Raw genomic sequence first — 18270 nt, 5'->3', positions numbered from 1 at the left:
TCAGAAAATAAATATATTAATATATACTTATATAAAACAAACGGGATCCCATCTTGTCCTTGTTTTATTTATTCACAACACGTTATCAGCACGAAGCTCTGACCAACTGAAGCTTATCAATCCGAAAGTTCTTAAACCAGCCGAGGTAATGTTTAAATTTATGTATTTCAATATACTTAATTTATTTAAATTTTATTATTATTTCGGAGTGAGAGGCTGGACTTTCTCTGTTTATCTTTCGGGATGATAGGTGTTGCCTTCCCCGACTGATCGTTATGGTAGGCTATGCCTTCATGATCAGTGAAACACGTGGTAGGCTTTGCCACCTGAATAAAATAAAAGGTCAAAAATGGTAGACCAAGTCTCCTCGGACCTTGAAATAAGTAAAAGTCAAAATAGTAGACCATGTCTCCTCGGATTTTGAAAAAATGATCAATATGGTAGTCTATGATTCCTCGGATCATGTGGTAGGCTAAGCCTCCCGATTTTATTTATGCTATTTAAATTCCCGCAATTTAAATTTCTGCAATTTAATTTTTGCTTTTATTTTATGCCTTTAATTTCTGCATTTAAATTATGCATTTAAATTCTCGTATTTACTATATTTATATTATTATTCTATGAATACAGTTATCATGTCGAATTTGACAAAGCAAGAAATTAATGCCCTGGATATTACGGGAAATAATTATATGACCTGGGCAGTGGGTGCAAAGATGCACCTGAGAGGAAACGAGCTTTTGGAAACCATCGATAGTTCGAAAACGGCGTTGGATGAGAAAAAAGCAAAAACCATGATATTCTTACGACACCACATCCATGATGGTTTAAACGATGAATATATTACAAAAGAAGATCCTTGTGACCTCTGGAAATCTTTAAAAGAGAGGTACGATCACCATAAATATGTGATCTTACCGAAAGCTAAACACGAGTGGATCCATCTCCGGTTCCAGGATTACAAAAGTGTTAGTGAGTTTAATTCCGCGATGTTCGGAATTACTTTGAGGATGATGTTATGTGGAGAGAAAATAAGTGATTATGATATGATCGAAAAAACTCTCTCCACGTTCCATCCTGAAAATGTAATCCTGCAACAACAGTACCGGGTGAATGGATATACCCGTTACTCGGAGTTGATGCAAGTCCTCCTTGTAGCGGAGCAGAATAATCAACTCATGACTTTAAACCATCAAGCTCGTCCCACTGGATCTGCTCCATTCTCTGAAGTGAATGTTGCATCATCCAGTTATGATAATAGAAGAGGACGAGGTCGTGGACGTAGTGGAAACCGTTATCATGGTCGTGGAAGAGGACGAGGAAGAAGATTTCGTCCCTATGATGAAAGAAATAATAAAGACTTCCACGAAAATGAAAGGAATGAAAAGGGCCAGGATGATAAAAGGCAAACGGGAAAGGTTTGCTACAGATGCGACATGAAAGGTCATTGGGTACGTAACTGTCGTATGCCAAAACATTTAGCCGATCTGTATAGAGAATCCCAAAAGGGAAAAGAGAAAGGAAGAGGTGAAACTAACTTCATCTCTGAAGAACCCGGGCCATCCTTTCATGGTTTAAATGATGATACTCATCTCGACGTATCGGACTTTCTGGTTGAGCCAGAGAGTATCGATGAGTGATATAAATCGATGTGATATAAGTAGATTGTATTATAGTATCTATATCTTTTGTTGTAAGATATATGTTATGTTTCATGTTTAATGTTTAATAATATATGTTTTATATTCAGAAAATGCCAAACTTTGAGACTATGGATGGAGATTTGTGTTTGGCAGATAGTGCGTCAACGCACACGATAATTAAAGATAAGAAATATTTCTCCAGTCTCAAAATAAAAGATTACGCTGGAAGCGTAAGTACAATATCTGGTAGTGCAAAGATTATTATTGGCTCTGGAAGAGCGAAATTTTCAATGCCAGGGGGAACAATATTTGAAATAAGTGATGCATTGTATTCCCCCGAGTCTCATTGAAACTTATTAAGTTTTAAGGATATCCGAAGAAATGAATATCATATTGAGACTATGAGTAAAGATGGCACTGAATTTCTTTGCATTAAGTCCGAGAGGAAACATATATTGGAAGAGTTAAGAATGTTATTCTTTGGACTATATTGTACGAAAATAACCATGACTGAGTCTTACGCCGTGGTAAACATGAAGTTTACTGATACATTTAAAATTTGGCATGAGAGGCTAGGACATCCTGGTTCAGTCATGATGAGAAAGATTGTGCAAAATTTGAATGGCCATCCGTTGAAAAACGGAAAAATTTTGCAAACGGGCGAGTTTACATGTAATGCATGTTCTCAAGGAAAACTTATAACTCGGCCATCACCAGCAAAAGTAGACAATGAATCACCAATTTTTTTTGAAAGAATACATGGTGATATATGTGGACCGATCCACCCACCATGCGGGCCGTTTAAGTATTTCATGGTATTGATTGACGCATCTAGTAGATGGTCAAGTGTGTCTCTTTTGACGACACGAAATACGGCTTTTGCAAAGTTCATCGCCCAGATAATAAAGTTGAGAACGCAGTTCTCAGAGTATGCCATTAAGAAAGTAAGGCTTGATAATGCTGGTGAATTTACATCGCAAGCCTTTGATGATTATTGTATGTCAATGGGGATTGATGTGGAGCATCCAGTTCCCCATGTGCATACACAAAATGGCATGGCCGAGTCATTGATAAAATGGTTGCAGTTGATTGCAAGACCGTTAGTCCTGAGAACGAAGCTCCCAATTTCTGTATGGGGTCATGCTATATTGCATGCAGCTGCACTGGTTCGGTTAAGACCGAGTGCATATCATAAGTACTCCCCATTACAATTGACATCTGGGTAAGAGCCAGATGTATCCCATCTCCGTGTCTTTGGGTGTGCGGTCTATGTTCCGATAGCACCGCCACAAAGAACAAAAATGGGCCCACAAAGGAGATTGGGAATATATGTGGGTTATACGTCACTAAGTATAATAAGATATCTGGAACCAGTAACTGGTGATATGTTTACGGCACGATTTGCCGACTGCCATTTTAATAAGGATGAATTTCCAGCGTTAGGGGTGAAATTAATAGAATTCCTAAAGAGATTACTTGGTGTACACTGTCGTTGTTACACCTTGATCCCCCTACGAATCAAAGAGAGCTGGAAGTTCAGAAAATTGTGCATTTGAATAATTTGGCAAACCAGTTACCAGATGCGTTCACAGATACGAGAAGGGTGACGAAATCATGTATACCCGCTGAAAATGTTCCATCCAGAGTTGATGTTCCTAAAAAAACAAACTGATGGAAACAAAATGAATGAACCTAGGGTTCAGTTAAAGAGGGGGAGGCCATCGGGTTCTAAAGATAAAAATCTCCGAAAGAAAAAGAAATTGGATGAACAAAGTAAGGTTCCAGAAGAACCTGATACTGAAAAATGTCTGAAAGAAGGCATAGATAAAGATGATCCAGATGACGAGAAGGGAACATAAAAGTATGAGATTTCCATCAACTACGCCCAAGATGAAAAGTTATGGATCAGAAATAAGATAAAAGATGTTGATGGAATGTTCTCCTTTTTTGTGTCCAAAGAGATCGATCATGAAAATGATGATCCCGATCCAAGGTCCATTTTGGAATGTCAGAAAAGACATGATTGGGAGGAGTGGAAGAAGGTCATTCAAATTGAATTACTCTCCCTGAATAAAAGAAATGTCTTTGGACCTATAGTCATAACGCCTGAGAATATAAATCATGTTGGGTATAAGTGGGTATTCGTAAGAAAAGTAAATGAGAAAAATGAAGTAACCCGATATAAAGCCCGATTAGTTGCCCAAGGTTTTTCTCAGAGACCGGGAATTGATTTTGAGGAAACGTATTCCCCGGTAATGGATGCAATTACGTTTAGATTTTTGATGAGCTTAACGGCATCTAAAAATCTTGAAATGCATCTTATGGACATTGTGACCGCATATTTGTACGGATCGTTGGATAACGATATATATATGAAACTCCCTGAGGGATTGAAATGCCAGGGGCATTAAAAGAAAAATCCAGGGAGATTTGTTCGGTCAAGTTACAGCGATCACTTTACGGATTAAAGCAATCTGGACGCATGTGGTACAATCGCTTAAGTGAATATCTTTTGAGTAAAGGATATGTGAATAATGCGATATGTCCATGCGTTTTTATAAAGAAATGCGTTTTTATAAAGAAATCGTCATCTGGCTTTGTGATCATTGTTGTATATGTAGATGACCTGAACATAACTGGAACTCAAAAGGAGGTTGATGATGCTCGAACTCATATGAAAGAGGAGTTCGAAATGAAAGATCTCGGCAAGATAAAGTTTTGTCTTGGGCTCCAGATAGAGCATCTTCGAGAAGGGATATTTGTGCATCAATCAAACTATACAAAAAGGATATTGAAACGCTTTCGTATGGACAAAGCGACTACTTTGAGTACTCCAATGATTGGTAGATCTCTCAATGTTGAGAGTGATCCTTTTAGGCCCTGCGAAGATAGCAAGAAGATATTAGGTCCAGAAGTACCTTATATAAGTGCTATCGGTGGGCTGTTATATCTTGCAAACTGTACAAGGCCAGATATTGCCTTTGCTACTAACCTCCTGGCAAGATATAGTTCTGCTCCTACTCGCAGGCACTGGGACGGAATAAAGCATGTATTCCGTTACCTCCAAGGTACAATTGATTTAGGGTTAAAATATTTTAGAAAACCCGAGTTTAGTATGGTTGGTTTTGCAGATGCAGGATACTTATCAGATCCTCATAAGGCTTGATCGCAAACCGGCAACGTTTTTACAATTGGTGGAACCGCGATCTCTTGGCGGTCCCAGAAACAAACTCTGGTTGCAACTTCTTCGAATCACGCAGAAACTATCGCGCTTCACGAAGCATGTCGAGAATGTGTGTGGCTTCGGTCAATAAGTCAACACATACAAGAATCAAGCGGAATAGTCAATGAGAAAGAACCGACGAAAATATTTGAAGACAACTCGGCGTGTGTCGCTCAACTTAAAGAAGGCTATATCAAGAGCGACAGAACAAAACACATCCCTCCAAGATTTTTCTCGTACATAAGGAAACTCGAGAAAAATAAAGAAGTGCACATCGAGTATGTACGGTCATGCGAAAATCCGGCTGACTTGTTCACCAAAGCTCTTCCGACTACAACATTCCCAAAACATGTCTACGGTATCGGAATGCGACATTTGCGTGACCTGTGACAAGAAATCTATGTCTACTATTCTTAGGGGGAGATTACAACAGTGTACTCTTTTTTCTTGTCATGATTTTTGTCCCAATGAGTTTTTCCGTGATTAGGTTTTTAACGAGGCACTACGTAATATAAGATGAATAATTAGGGGAGTATTGGAAAAGATGATTATTCATCATGGTAACAGATGTCCCACTCTCATCAAATGTGTGTGATTATCACTATACATATGTCCCCACCACATCTTTCTTCGGTAAATATCTGAGTCCATGACCGACTTTAGTGGGTTATAAATACCATCTCCCTCTTTGTTGTACGATTGCAAGATAAGAAATAAAAGAAATAATAACATCATTTTTGTCTACTCTCTCTCCCTTCGTTACTTTTATTCACAAAAGACAGAAATAAATATATTAATATATACTTATATAAAACAAAAGGGATCTCATCTCATCCTTGTTTTATTAATTCACAACAGTTTTCATTTTTAGCTATTATTTTTGTTAGCTTCTTCTTCCTATCAACTTTTTATTAAGTGTAGATTTACTGAATTGCCATCAAGGCCATTTCAAATTGAAATTCTTATACACCTCCTTTTGTGGTGTGTTGTGTGTATGAGAGACAATGCAAGCATAACCGAATCAGAATTTACGCCAAAAATAGTATTAGCAAAGGCTGGTTCAAAATTTAGGAGAGATTAAAGCAAAAGATCTGAATTTCCCTGAAAATACAAAAGATAACATTTTTGGTTAACTTTAATGATAAAAATTTGATAATATAGAAATCATGAGATATATGTAGAATATTTTTAAAATATTTGGGATATAAACAAATATTTAGTTATAGCTAGAACCGGTTCTAAATGCGAACAATTGGTGATGACAAAAAAAAAAGAATTAGAGAGGCTGAGAAAATAATGGAAGGTGAGATTTTGATTGATTTCTGGACGACTGTGAGCTGAGAGAAACTGCTTTGGCGCTTGTCCTTCATTTTCGCCAAGTTTGGTATTGGTAAATAAATCATTGCTACTTAAACTTGTGTTAGTTGTTAGTGCAAAGATGATACCACAATAAGGTAATGCAGAAGATAATCAAAGAGACAATCGGATACAAGCAACCAAGTATGCTTTATTAGAAATCGCCTAAACAATCTATTACAAGACTTGCTTATCAGCTTTACACACCCTGTTAATACCATAACACCTACTACTGAAAGATTCTTAATCTACCCAAACATGTCTCTCTCCCGTCAGTACTTCAGCATCTGCTTCAGCACGACCCAAGAACACCCCTAAGGGATTTTCACTCTTCCTCTATAATAATAGCCAGTGTCTTATAGAATACACACAACTCCATAGCTCTTTTATAGTGATCTCCACGTTCCTGAAACCCTAGTCTCCAAGGAACATGAATATGGACAACTTCCATATCAATAAGTACACTTTCCTTTTTTTGAAAAGCACTTATTCCTCAAGGCATAAACTTGCTCCCCAAGTTTATTTCTTTTCTTTTTCTCCATGGTATAAACTTGCTCCTCAAGTTTATCTCACGTCAGCTCAGCAACTTGCGTCCACATGGTCTCTACCACTCCGCATGCCTCCTGGTTCACTCTCTGAAACACACAGCCTCAGCAACTACTTCAACGACTATGTCAAGACATAAACCCTCAGTTTATCTTTCTCCATCTCAGCATATCTTGCATCCACATGGTAACCCACTACTCCGCATTTCTTATGTAGTAACGACTAATGCATCCATCATCAGTGACTTCGTCGCCTAGTTAGTCACGGAAGACTATTGACATCTACAAGCTCTACTTGCATCTTCAATCTCTCCCTTTTAGCTTTGTGTGCCGATCAAGCACAATATCCTTCTGGTTTAACAACCACGTTTCCTCACCTGGAAACCTTCATACTCGATATGCCTTTCTCCCCCACGAGAGTTGCACTATCTTCATCTTCTACAATATATATACTTTTCTCCCCCACGAGATAAGCACCATCTACTACAAGACGTCCATCACCATGCTCTTCTCCCCCACGAGATATGCACTCCTTGGACCAGAACGTCACCACTTCTCCCCCTGCTTGATTGCATACTAAGCAAAAACAAAGATGCTTAGATGTCAAGCCTTCCATCACAGACACACCCGTCTGCTCCTTCATGCGTAGTGCATCAGACTCTGACGCATCCGTCGAACTACTTCTCGAACTACCTCTCGAACCACTCCTTGTCTTGGCCCTTTAGGCTTGGGCTTCTTCCCCTCTCCTGTAAATATGGTAGGCTCTTCCCACCCAGTCTTCACAGTTATCCACACAGCATCATTGATTCCTCGAACCAACAGCTTCATGCGCACCTTCCAATGACCATACCGGCCATCCTTCAACATGATTGTCTTCTGCATATAACAATCGTGTCCCTCTTCACCTTCAGGATCACACCAGTAACTTAGGTGACCCGCTCTAATACCACTTGTAAGTGCAAGATGACACCACAATATAGGTAATGCAGATGCTAAATCAAAGAGACAATCAAATACAAGCAACCAACTATGTTTTATTCGAAATCGCCTAAACAATTTATTACAAGACTTGCTTATCAGCTTTACACAGTCTGTTAACACCCTAACAGCTGCTACTGAAAGATTCCTAATCTACCCAAACATGTCTGTCTCCCGTCAGTACTTCAGCATCTGCTTCAGCACGACCCAAGAACACACCCCTAAGGGATTTTCACCCTTCTTCTATAATAATAGTCAGTGTCTTATGGAATACATATGACTCCATAGCTCTTTTATAGTGATCTCCACGTTCCTGAAACCCTAGTCTCCAAGGAACATGAATATGGACAACTTCCATATCAATAAGTACATTTTTCTTTTCTTGAAATGCACTTATTCCTCAAGGCATAAACTTACTCCCCAAGTTTATCTCTTGCCTTTTCTCCACGGTATAAATTTGCTCAAGTTTATCCCACGCCAGCTCAGCATCTTGCGTCCACATGGTCTCTACCACTCTGCATGCCTCCTAGTTCACTCTCTAACACACACTGCCTCAACAACTACTTCAACGACTACGTTAAGACATCCAGCATCAGTGACTTCGTCGCCTAGTAAGTCACGGAAGACTATTGACATCTACAAGTTCCACTTGCATCTTCATTAGTGTCCACAGTTTGCATCCTTTATATCAAATAAACGTAAACTAGTATCACTGAATTTACATCTAATATAAAAATCTATTTTTATAGTTTAAAAGCCTTTTATTTCATTATCGTTGGCGTCAACTTCAGATTTATTTTAAAGTAAAAATTGCACACGTATAGTATATGAATGACAATTTGGTTAACATAGTCATCAGATGTCCTGATTGATTTTGGTGACATGTTTATCATCGTTAATTGTTAATTGACAAACAATGTCAATTATCATCGTTAATTCACAAACAACGTCAGTAAAAAGATATATAATAATGAAACTCAACCAATAAAATTTTGTGGATCAGATGTTGAAGCCCACTAGTGAAAGAAGGTGTCCCACTTACAATGTCTGAGATTGGAACCAGTTTATGTGTTTGGTTACTGTAGAATAAAACTTTTTTGACTCACTTTGTGCCCATTTGTCCAGTCAATCATACCAAATCTTCTAGTACCACCAAACTTCCACATTAACTTCAGCTTCCTCTTTCATTTCCATTTAACAAAATTATTATTTTTTAAAATTGGTGCAAATGTTTAGTCATTACCATTTTTTGTTTATAAAGTTGTTGAGAACAACTTACTACAATAACAATAGAGCGAGAGAAATCATAGTATTTGTATGCAAAATTTAAATCAATTAGTCATTACTCATATGTGTGTAAGAAGTATGAACACTAAATCTCATGCTATAAGAATATATTTTGATTGTGAAAGCATCCTAGTCTATTGGTTAAGGTTTAAATGCTTCTACATCCAGGTATGGGATTCGAATCCCAGACTATGCAATTTCTTGCATATAGGATGCGAAGCTTTCGGAGGTTCCAGAGTACTGTAAGCAAGCCGTTTGTTGTGATAGCTTGTTGCGGTGAGAGCCTATCCATCGAGGATGTCGTACATGCAGAACCGTCCGTGATTTCAAGTGTTTCGGGGAGAGCTTCATCGTGGAATCATTATTCGTAGAGCTGTTCATTAATATTGCATATGTTGCAGGTAGTTGGTTGATTGTAATAGATTTAGAAATTATATGATGATGTAATGTGTTACCCAGCGTTTAAAGTAAAAGAACATATTTTGATGATTACATGCTTCTTAATCTAGTTGTATTTGCTTGAGTTTTGTGTGTTTACATGATAATTGTACCGTTTTTTAATATTAATAGTATTAGTTACACTTCTGTATTACTGTGTATTATTATCAGTAACATTAATACGTAAATTGATTACTAAACAAGTTCGGAATATGAAAATATGTTTTAATTTGATATATGGTATGTAAGTCGGAATCTATAATAAAAAAAAAGTATGCACGCTTTGTATGCAAACTCTAACGCTCCATGTTAAAGATTTTATTTTCGAATTTAGATAAGATAGCGATGTATTTGTTAACAACTATCGTACCAGACCCACCAAAAGTTTTGGTAAAGCATCCTACCATATTTTATACAAATAAATAATACAACACAGTGGATTCTCAATATAAATGATTTCGGGTGACCAGAAAAGAAAGAGTCACTAGCTACAAATGAATAGAATACATAAATGTTGTGGATCATATTTTATTCTGTGTTCTTCCAGGGCGTAAGTTTGTGTACTAATATTGATATCAAGTGTTGTACATTAGATCAGGCACATATTAGCATGTTCAATTTTTTGAAATTAAAAGTTCTTTATATATAACAAAAGCATGAACTAGATAAAACCCAATATCCAAGGAGTGACAAGAAAAACAAGCTTAGAGAATGAAATGTTTAAAAATCAAACAAGTAAATAAACTAATTAAAGCTCTTACTAATTCAAAAGAAGAAAACCCAAGTTCATGAGAAATCTGGATATCATATATTTTGTTTCCTCCAATCTGATACCTCGTCATAGAGGAGGTCCGACATCCATAGCTCCTCACGAGTGTTAGCCTTACTTAATTTGTTGTTCATGAGAAATCTAGCAGAGTGGCAACGCTTCACCAATTGCCTCCAATTATCAGCTGCACGTGCCCGAGTTGCAACAGGGTTAGGCAGCTCACGCGTTTCCCTAGCCATTCCCGTAGGAATAATGGCCTCCAGTAGACTGTTGTAACTGTTTACAGCAGAACGTAACAGATTCTTGAAGTTGCCAGCAGCTTCGTAGGTCGGGTTCAGAGCCCGAACCACATGCAATCCTTGCAATAGGGTGTTAAAACGTTCCAACTGAAAAGTTGGAATAAAACGATCAAAAACCAAAAAAAATATGCAAAGAAATATGCAAAACATTAAAGGGTACCTCGTCCAGTGTGGTAGACAAAACACCTACGAAGGATCTGACATTAAGAATTTCGTAGAAAGTCCTACATTCTCTTATCCGGAACAAGTCCTGAATTGCATAGATAAATCAAACCAATTATTATTGTTATAATAATAATATATCTGAAAAAAATATGCAAATAGAAACACATACCGCTTCTAAGGTTTCGATGTCTCTAAAATAGGGTTCGATCCCTAACAACTCTCGAGTCTCAAGTGATTGGCCAATCATTAGTTGCCATCTTGTCATCTCGGAACAGAGAGCGGGGCGATGATGTGAAGGGTATTTGCACTTAACAAAACAATATGTAACGTATAAGAAAGTAGCATATAAAATATGTAACATATAACTGCAATAAAATCGACTTAATAGTACAAAAGGGAGGACTTACTTTGGTACAAGAAGGAAGATAACGCAAACCATCAGAAAACTCCTTTATACTTAACAGCCAAATGACTTGGAAAGGGTCTATCACTTTCAGGAGATATTGTGAAGAGAGATTTAGTTTTAGATCTGTCGCAACAAAAGCTTGGCTATCTATAACCAAAGAGATGGTATGAGGATCCACTCGGAGTTCCACAATGGACCTATAATAACAAATAACAAATGGGACTTAATCAACACGTTAAAAATGAATGAAAAATGATTATATGATACATAAAAATAATATTAAGAGTCACCTGAAACGAGGAGAGCCACTCGTGACCAACACAGACGAATCGAAAATCTTAAGCTCAACACTTCCATCATCATATTGTGTGATTCTCTCGGCCTTGAATACGCTGATGTAGAGCACAGCAGCTAGTTCCACATTTGAAGGATCGACACTAATGTAGAATATGGCTTTATCTGTTCCAGTCATTCTGGAAAACAAAAGAAAGGTTTTGATCAGAAAAGATCTGAATAAAAACATAGCGCAAAAAGAGAGTTGAGCAGAAAGTATACAAGTTACTAGATACACAAAGAGAAAAAAACAAACTTTGAGAAACAAAAAAGGATATAAAGTAAGAAGACATAAATAGAAACAGGGAAAGATGATCGGATAGAGTTGAGCAGAGCGTATACAGGACACTTGATCTATTATTCATTTCATATAGTCTTAAACTTAGGCGATATAAGTAAATTTGCTTAGGTGACTAAACAAATCTGAGATTAAAACAAGTTAAGCATCCGTGGCTCAAAATATGCAAATATGACAACCTAACCAGCAACATTTGAATAGAGATTATAGAGGTCATAAGAAAACCTGCAAATCGTGGTGGAATATCTCTGTAGAAAGAGAGAGAGAGATGCGACTTTCGAAAACAAGCCTGAAAAGAACAGACGAACGATTTCAAGTAAGCAGACATGGATAGAAACAGGGAAATGAAAGATGAGAAGAGGAGAGATAAAAATGCATCAAACCTGAGACTCGGTTGAATATCTCGCCGGTGAGGGAGAGTCGACTTTTGAAAAACCCTAGAGATTGAAACAACGAACCGAAAGCCACTAAATATCAGGGCATTAAATCATATTGGGCCGAATAGTATTGGGCTTTGGGTATGTGGGACACGGCAATTAAACCATTGTGGTATGGGATTGACCCATAGAGAATTACCACTGAAAATCATATAGTTTTTTTTTTAAAAACATAGAAAACGATTTCATAAAATCATCCGAATGAAACAGAAAAACAAAACAAAAAGAAACATCTAAGACCATTCCTAATCAGCGATCAAGGATGTGGGTTTAAGCCCTCATCATCATCCCTACCAGGATCAAGGATCTGAGATTGGTCATCATCAACTTGACCACCGGATTTGAGTTTGCCATTAAAAAGAAAAAGAATAACGTAAGGGTACAAGAGAATCATAAAACGATTTTGGTAAAACATCATAACGAACAAGAGATTAAAACCAAAACTTATGAACAAACAAACGCCTAAGAAGAAGTTTTGATGAAAGAAGAAACATAATGAGAATGAGAACGCATGCGGGACGTATTTAAAGAACATGGGTGGGGTCAGATTAGGTAGGGCGCAAGCGCAATTGCCGCTTACGTTTCTAATTAATGGCGCAAATTTCGCGTGATATCTTACCTAAACCTATTTTTATACTCCTTTCGTTTCATAATATAAGGCTAAGACTGGTGACCTTTTCGGGAACACGAGGAACGAATAGGAAAAGAACGTATAGGAATAAAATGGCAGGAATGAAAAGGAATGCTTGTTCCTTATCAAATTTAACAAGGAATGCTTTTATTCTATATTTCTCTACAAAAAAAAGAACGAAGAGGAACAAAAAGGAAAAACTATTCCTTGTGAATACTGAATTTTTTTGGGAATGATAAGGAATTCAGTGTTACCTTTCGTTCCTTGGTCACCATTTAGTTTTGGTTAAAAACACGAAGATTAAAAAACTTTTTATGTTTTTAAAAAGTATTTTATAATAATATGTTAGATATAATTTAACCAATAAAAAATAAGTCTATTTAATTTGATTGGTCACACTGTATTCAATAAATATAAAAGTTACCTAAAAATACGAAAACTACTTACATTTTGAAATAAAAATATTTTTCTAAAACTACTTAAAATATGAAACAGTATTTATTAAAAAAATATATTCCTTCCTTTTTGTTTTTGATAATAATATATAACTATGTCTATTAAATTCCCAAGTGGATGATCACATGCAATGAACGATTCCCGTCTTATTTTATTATCTTTATTTATGAAAAGGATATATCTTCTTCCCTTTCTTAAAAACAACAAGATTGTCTGTTCTTTTCTTTTTTCTTTTTTGGAAAAGTCGTTGTGATATCTTTGTTTAGTGAACAACTGGATCTCATGCAAACGAAAATTTATGTGGGTCGTGCATCGTGTTCTCGACAACCAACCAAAGTGGGACATGCGTAGTAACCACAAGCACCTCTGTCTAGAGCCGTTCCCGTGTCCAACCCATTTCCTTGGGGACCACCTGTATATTTTACTGAATAATATATAATTAAACACATTAATTAGTTGTTTCAATTCAAATCGTAACAAAAAAACAAACAAATTCCACCATATCTTACTTACTTATGTCTCCTATATTACAATTATCCGTTATATACTAAAGTATAAGTAGCATGACGAATGTTGGGGTCAAAATCGTTCACGACGGAATCGATATCCGAAAGTTCTCAGAAAAACCGAATCACGGTCAAAACTTCAAAAGCCGAGAAAACGATTAGCCGAAACGGATCGCCCGGGGAGCTCGGCCGCTACACGAGCCAGCTCGCCCGGCGAGCACGGCCGTGTTGCCGGTCGACTCGCCGGCGAGCTCGGCCGCTACACGAGCCAGCTCGCCCGGCGAGCGCGGCCAATTCTCCGCGGACCATTCCGAACCCGGTCCCATCCCATAACCATGCATCTTCGTCCGAAGTTTCCGTAACTCAGTCTTCGGGTCCGTGGATACGACACCAATGTTCCGTCTAAAAAACATCGTCGAAAGTATGCAGGAAGTTGGAAAGGTTATGTTTCTCGAACAATTTCCTATTCTTCGGAGTAGAGCAGGTTACGGTTAACTTAACACCAACTGCCTCGGCTATGCGAAGAAACAGGGTTCCGTTGGAAGAACCATGCCTATACCAACGGCTACTTCGCGAGTAAAATCGTAAAAACGCTTAAGTCTCGATACGGCCCAAAGAGGGTCCGAATTGCGGACAACGACCCATCTATGGTCCCAAAAGACTTGAACCCAAAGACTGGTATGACGGTTTATCTCATCCACGGGAAGAGATAAATGTCAAATTTCCGAAGATAATCACAAAGAAGAAGGAAGTATGTAGAAGCCCATTTCACGACAAATCCGGCCCGAGAAGAGGTTAACCGACCTAAGGAGGAGTATATAAGGAGGACCTAGGACGAAGAGGAGGGCATTTTAAGAGAAAACTTAATACTTAGAGCAATTTAGGCATTTTTCTGTTTTTTACTACCGAGCTGCGACTCGACTAGGTTAGAACTTAGGTGGCTAGACTAGCGAACATACCGACAGCTCTAGTGGCCTAGGATCTTACCTGTTGTTCACGCTCATACGTGAATTCGGAAATAAGACCTCTTTGTTCTCTTTTCGCTCTTTTACGATTTATTACTTTCGAATCTTTCATATTGATTGTGTTGTGCGTGGCCCAGCAGATAACCGGGACCTTCAGGGAAGGCTAGGTTAACTTGGCTTTCCTCCGATTAACAAAACTCGACGGTGTGAATTTCGGTTCCCACAGTTTGGCGCTAGAAGGAGGGGGGTACGGATCTATCTCTCTCGCAACCACACACGCTCAGTCCGATATGACGACCAACGCTGACAAAGACCCGCAAACGCACGACGGGACTCCCGTCGATGCCAACGCTGATAAAACTCCAGCTGGAAACATATCAACGATCACTGCCGACACCGCGATACTAGACCAGATGAAGGAAATGTTCGCCACCGCTCAGAAAAAGACGGACGAATAAGGAAAACTCGTGGCCTCTCTCGCAAAACAGGTGGAAACCTTAACGGCGAAGGCCAGGAGCAAAGCCCCGCGCGGAACCACAAGAGCCCACAGCGGTAGAAGACTTGATTTTGAAACTCCGGGAAATCGAGCTGCACACGCGGACAAGGCTTCCTCAGGCCAAACCCCTGATGAAACGGGCCAGCCAAGTGCACAGCCAACTGCAGAGAACCTTCCACCTCCTACCGGGAGCAACGAAGGAGAAGAAATCGAGCGCATCGACCTGGATATAAGCGACCAGTACGATCACTCGGACAACGGTGCTGACATCCACCCAAGAAGAACGCAAAGCCAGTCCGCTCGGCAGGACGCGTCCTTCAAAAAACCCATGACCGAAGAAGAAGAAAACCTCTATTGGGTAGAACAGGAGGAGCTGGCCGAGAAGCAGGCCAGGATCCACCGCGGCCAATACAGACAAGCTCGCAAGGCTGCCGGAAATCCTGATGAGATCCACGATCTCCGCGAGTACATCGCGAAAACCGTAGTGGAGGTGAAAGCGATGAAATCACAAATCCACCAAACGACAAGCGCTGCGCCCGAGATCGACAGACTTCTCGATGAAGCACGCAAAACCCCGTTCACTGCCCGAATTACTGAGACCAACGTCTCGGACCCGGGGAAGATCAAAATTTCCATCTACGATGGCACCACCGACCCGAAAGCGCACCTGCAGTCTTTCCAGATCGCGATGGGGAGGTGCAAACTCAAGGAACACGAACGAGACGCTGGCTACTGCCTCCTCTTCGTCGAAAACCTCAAAGGAGCCGCGCTCGAATGGTTTTCTCGCCTAAAACAAAATTCCATCGAAAGTTTCCGCCAGCTTGCTTCAGATTTTCTCAAACAGTATTCCATGTTCATGGACAGAGAAACCTCAGACGTCGATCTCTGGAGCCTGTCTCAAAGAGAAGACGAGCCACTTCGCGAGTTCATGAACAGATTCAAGCTAGTAATGGCAAAAGTAACCGGGATCAGCGACAAAGTGGCGATCGATGCTCTGAAGAAAACTCTCTGGTACCGGTCGAAATTCCGGCAATGGGTATCCCTCGAAAAACCGAGAACGATTCAGGATGCTCTTCATAAGGCAACGGACTTCATCGTAATGGAAGAGGAGATGAAAATCCTCTCCCAGAAGTACAACCTGCAGAAGACGCCCACAAAAAAAGAAAACCTCTCGAAACGACAAGTATGTCCACCACGAGGGAGAAGATATCCACGGCGAGCACAACTACACTATCAATTCCGAACAAGGGAAGACCTCCGAAAACACCTGGTCCAGGAACCAGTATAAGGATAACTCGGCGCAAGGCTAGCCGCAAAACTCCTCGCTGGCGACCTCTCGAAGATCACTAGCATAAAAGACTTCATCCTGGATTCCGACTGCCCTCCCTGGACTGATAAAGAGTCTCCCGAGAGGGACGCATGCGCAAATCAGTCTCGCGAGAAACGCGGAAGAAAGCAGGATGACCTTGGAGACAGTTGTACCCGCCAGAGGATAAACATGATCATTGAAGAATCGCAATTCTACCGCGACTCTGTTTCATCCATCAAGGCCTACGGAAGAAAGGCGGAAACAAGTTCTAACTGGACGACTCGGTCCCTGACCGACAACAGTCCAAACGATAAGATTGTTTTCGAGGAGGAGGAAACCGTCGGACTGGATAAACCTCATTGCGACCCGCTTGTCATCGACTTGGTGATTCGAGATCTCGAAGTGGGAAGAATCCTCGTCGACACATGCAACACGGTCAACGTCATTTTCCGCGACACTCTCCGGAGAATGAACATCGAACTCGGGAAATCATCCCGGAACCAAAACCACTGACCGGTTTTTCGAGCACAACATCAATGACCCTCAGATCGATCAAACTTCCGGTCATGGCAAGGGAAGTCACGAAAATCGTTGACTTCGCCGTAGTCGATAACCCGGCCATCTATAATGTTATTATGGGAACCCCATGGATCAACGCAATGAAGGCGGTACCATCGACTTACCACCTTAGCATCAAGCTCCCAACACCAAACGGAACAGCAGTAATCTGGGGATGCCAGAAATAATATAGGCTCTGCTTTTTGGCCGAGCATAAGCTACGACAAACTCGGAACACCCCTGCGGTTAGCCCGGAGCGAGTCAAGAAAACTCAGAGTATTCTCAAAGGTTCCACAAAGAGCGATTCGTAATCACTTGCCCAGGCAACGGCTCCGGACAGCGACGCGATCCCGGAGTCCATCGCCCTACCAGCGGAAAACCCGACTCACGAAACGGCCACCGATTTAACTAAAGCCTCAACGGCCGAAGTAACAGAAACGGCCCTATCCAACGAGTAGGAACACCCGCAACAACAAAGCAGAACTACGAGATGGCTTGATCCTCGAAAGAGGTACGTAGGCAGCTTGTCCTATTGACAAGTTCAGCTATCCCCCTCTCCAAAAAGGGGGGGGGGAGTGGGTACGTATACTCGTGTACTCCCACAAAGTTCGGAATATCCACACATGTACTTGATATTTTCGAATCTTTTCCAATAAAACTCATTTTATTTCGGTCTCTCGATTCACTTGCAATAAGCCACAACAATCAGAGATTAACCTGAGAAACACCCAAAACAAGGGTCTCCAAACATGCATACCTTTCAAGCAGTCCTTGGATGGGAACTAACTTAAACAACAATCACTACGTATCAATGGTCAAGCAAGGACAAATACAACTTCTCTAAAAATGAAGATCGTAACTTTCTCACTACAAAGGATATACCTTTCGGAAAAAAACGAGACGTCGTAAATATTTTCGAGATAAATTATCCAAACACACGGTCCGTCCGCGACTCTAAAAACAAAAACAAATTGCCTGTCGATTGGCCCCGACGGACAAACCCAAAACGTTCTCAAAAAAGAACTCGTAGTCTAACCTTTCATAAAAGTAAAGGTTCTCTTACATCCGACGAGGATACCATAGCGCGCTATACAAGAAATCCAAAATTTTGACCAGCACTCCAGACGGTCTCTGGAGAGTGCTCGGTTCGTTCCATACAAGTTGTATAAGCC

General features: G+C 39.9%; 2 protein-coding genes across 2 annotated transcripts; one reads left to right on the top strand and one right to left on the bottom strand.

Moving 5' to 3' along the window:
• The first annotated feature begins 716 nt into the window (after positions 1-716).
• On the top strand, positions 717-1640 carry LOC111203101. Its single transcript, XM_022696549.2, has one exon. It carries the CDS (start codon positions 717-719, stop codon positions 1638-1640), a length of 924 nt encoding a protein of 307 aa, XP_022552270.2.
• Positions 1641-9969: 8329 nt separating this feature from the next.
• On the bottom strand, positions 9970-12777 carry LOC106389605. Its single transcript, XM_013829907.3, has 7 exons — positions 12124-12777; positions 11966-12029; positions 11400-11582; positions 11111-11306; positions 10873-11010; positions 10699-10788; positions 9970-10625 (listed from the first exon to the last, which is right to left on the bottom strand). Exons 3-7 carry the CDS (start codon positions 11579-11581, stop codon positions 10275-10277), a joined length of 957 nt encoding a protein of 318 aa, XP_013685361.2. The 5' UTR covers position 11582; positions 11966-12029; positions 12124-12777; the 3' UTR covers positions 9970-10274.
• Between the last annotated feature and the right edge of the window lie 5493 nt (positions 12778-18270).

The sequence above is a fragment of the Brassica napus genome (genome assembly GCF_020379485.1).
Source record: "Brassica napus cultivar Da-Ae chromosome C3 unlocalized genomic scaffold, Da-Ae chrC03_Random_36, whole genome shotgun sequence".
Taxonomy (NCBI): domain Eukaryota; kingdom Viridiplantae; phylum Streptophyta; class Magnoliopsida; order Brassicales; family Brassicaceae; genus Brassica; species Brassica napus.
This window is presented reverse-complemented; position numbering and strand designations above follow the sequence as displayed.

Excerpts from the sequence above, each read along its gene's own strand:
- LOC111203101 (XM_022696549.2), top strand. The coding sequence starts at position 717 with ATGCACCTGAGAGGAAACGAGCTTTTGGAAACCATCGATAGTTCGAAA.
- LOC106389605 (XM_013829907.3), bottom strand. The coding sequence starts at position 11,581 with ATGACTGGAACAGATAAAGCCATATTCTACATTAGTGTCGATCCTTCA. Across the intron at positions 11,307-11,399 it reads AGTGGCTCTCCTCGTTTCAG|GTCCATTGTGGAACTCCGAG; the intron begins GTGACTCTTAAT and ends TTGTTATTATAG. Across the intron at positions 11,011-11,110 it reads ATCTTCCTTCTTGTACCAAA|TGCAAATACCCTTCACATCA; the intron begins GTAAGTCCTCCC and ends TGTTTTGTTAAG.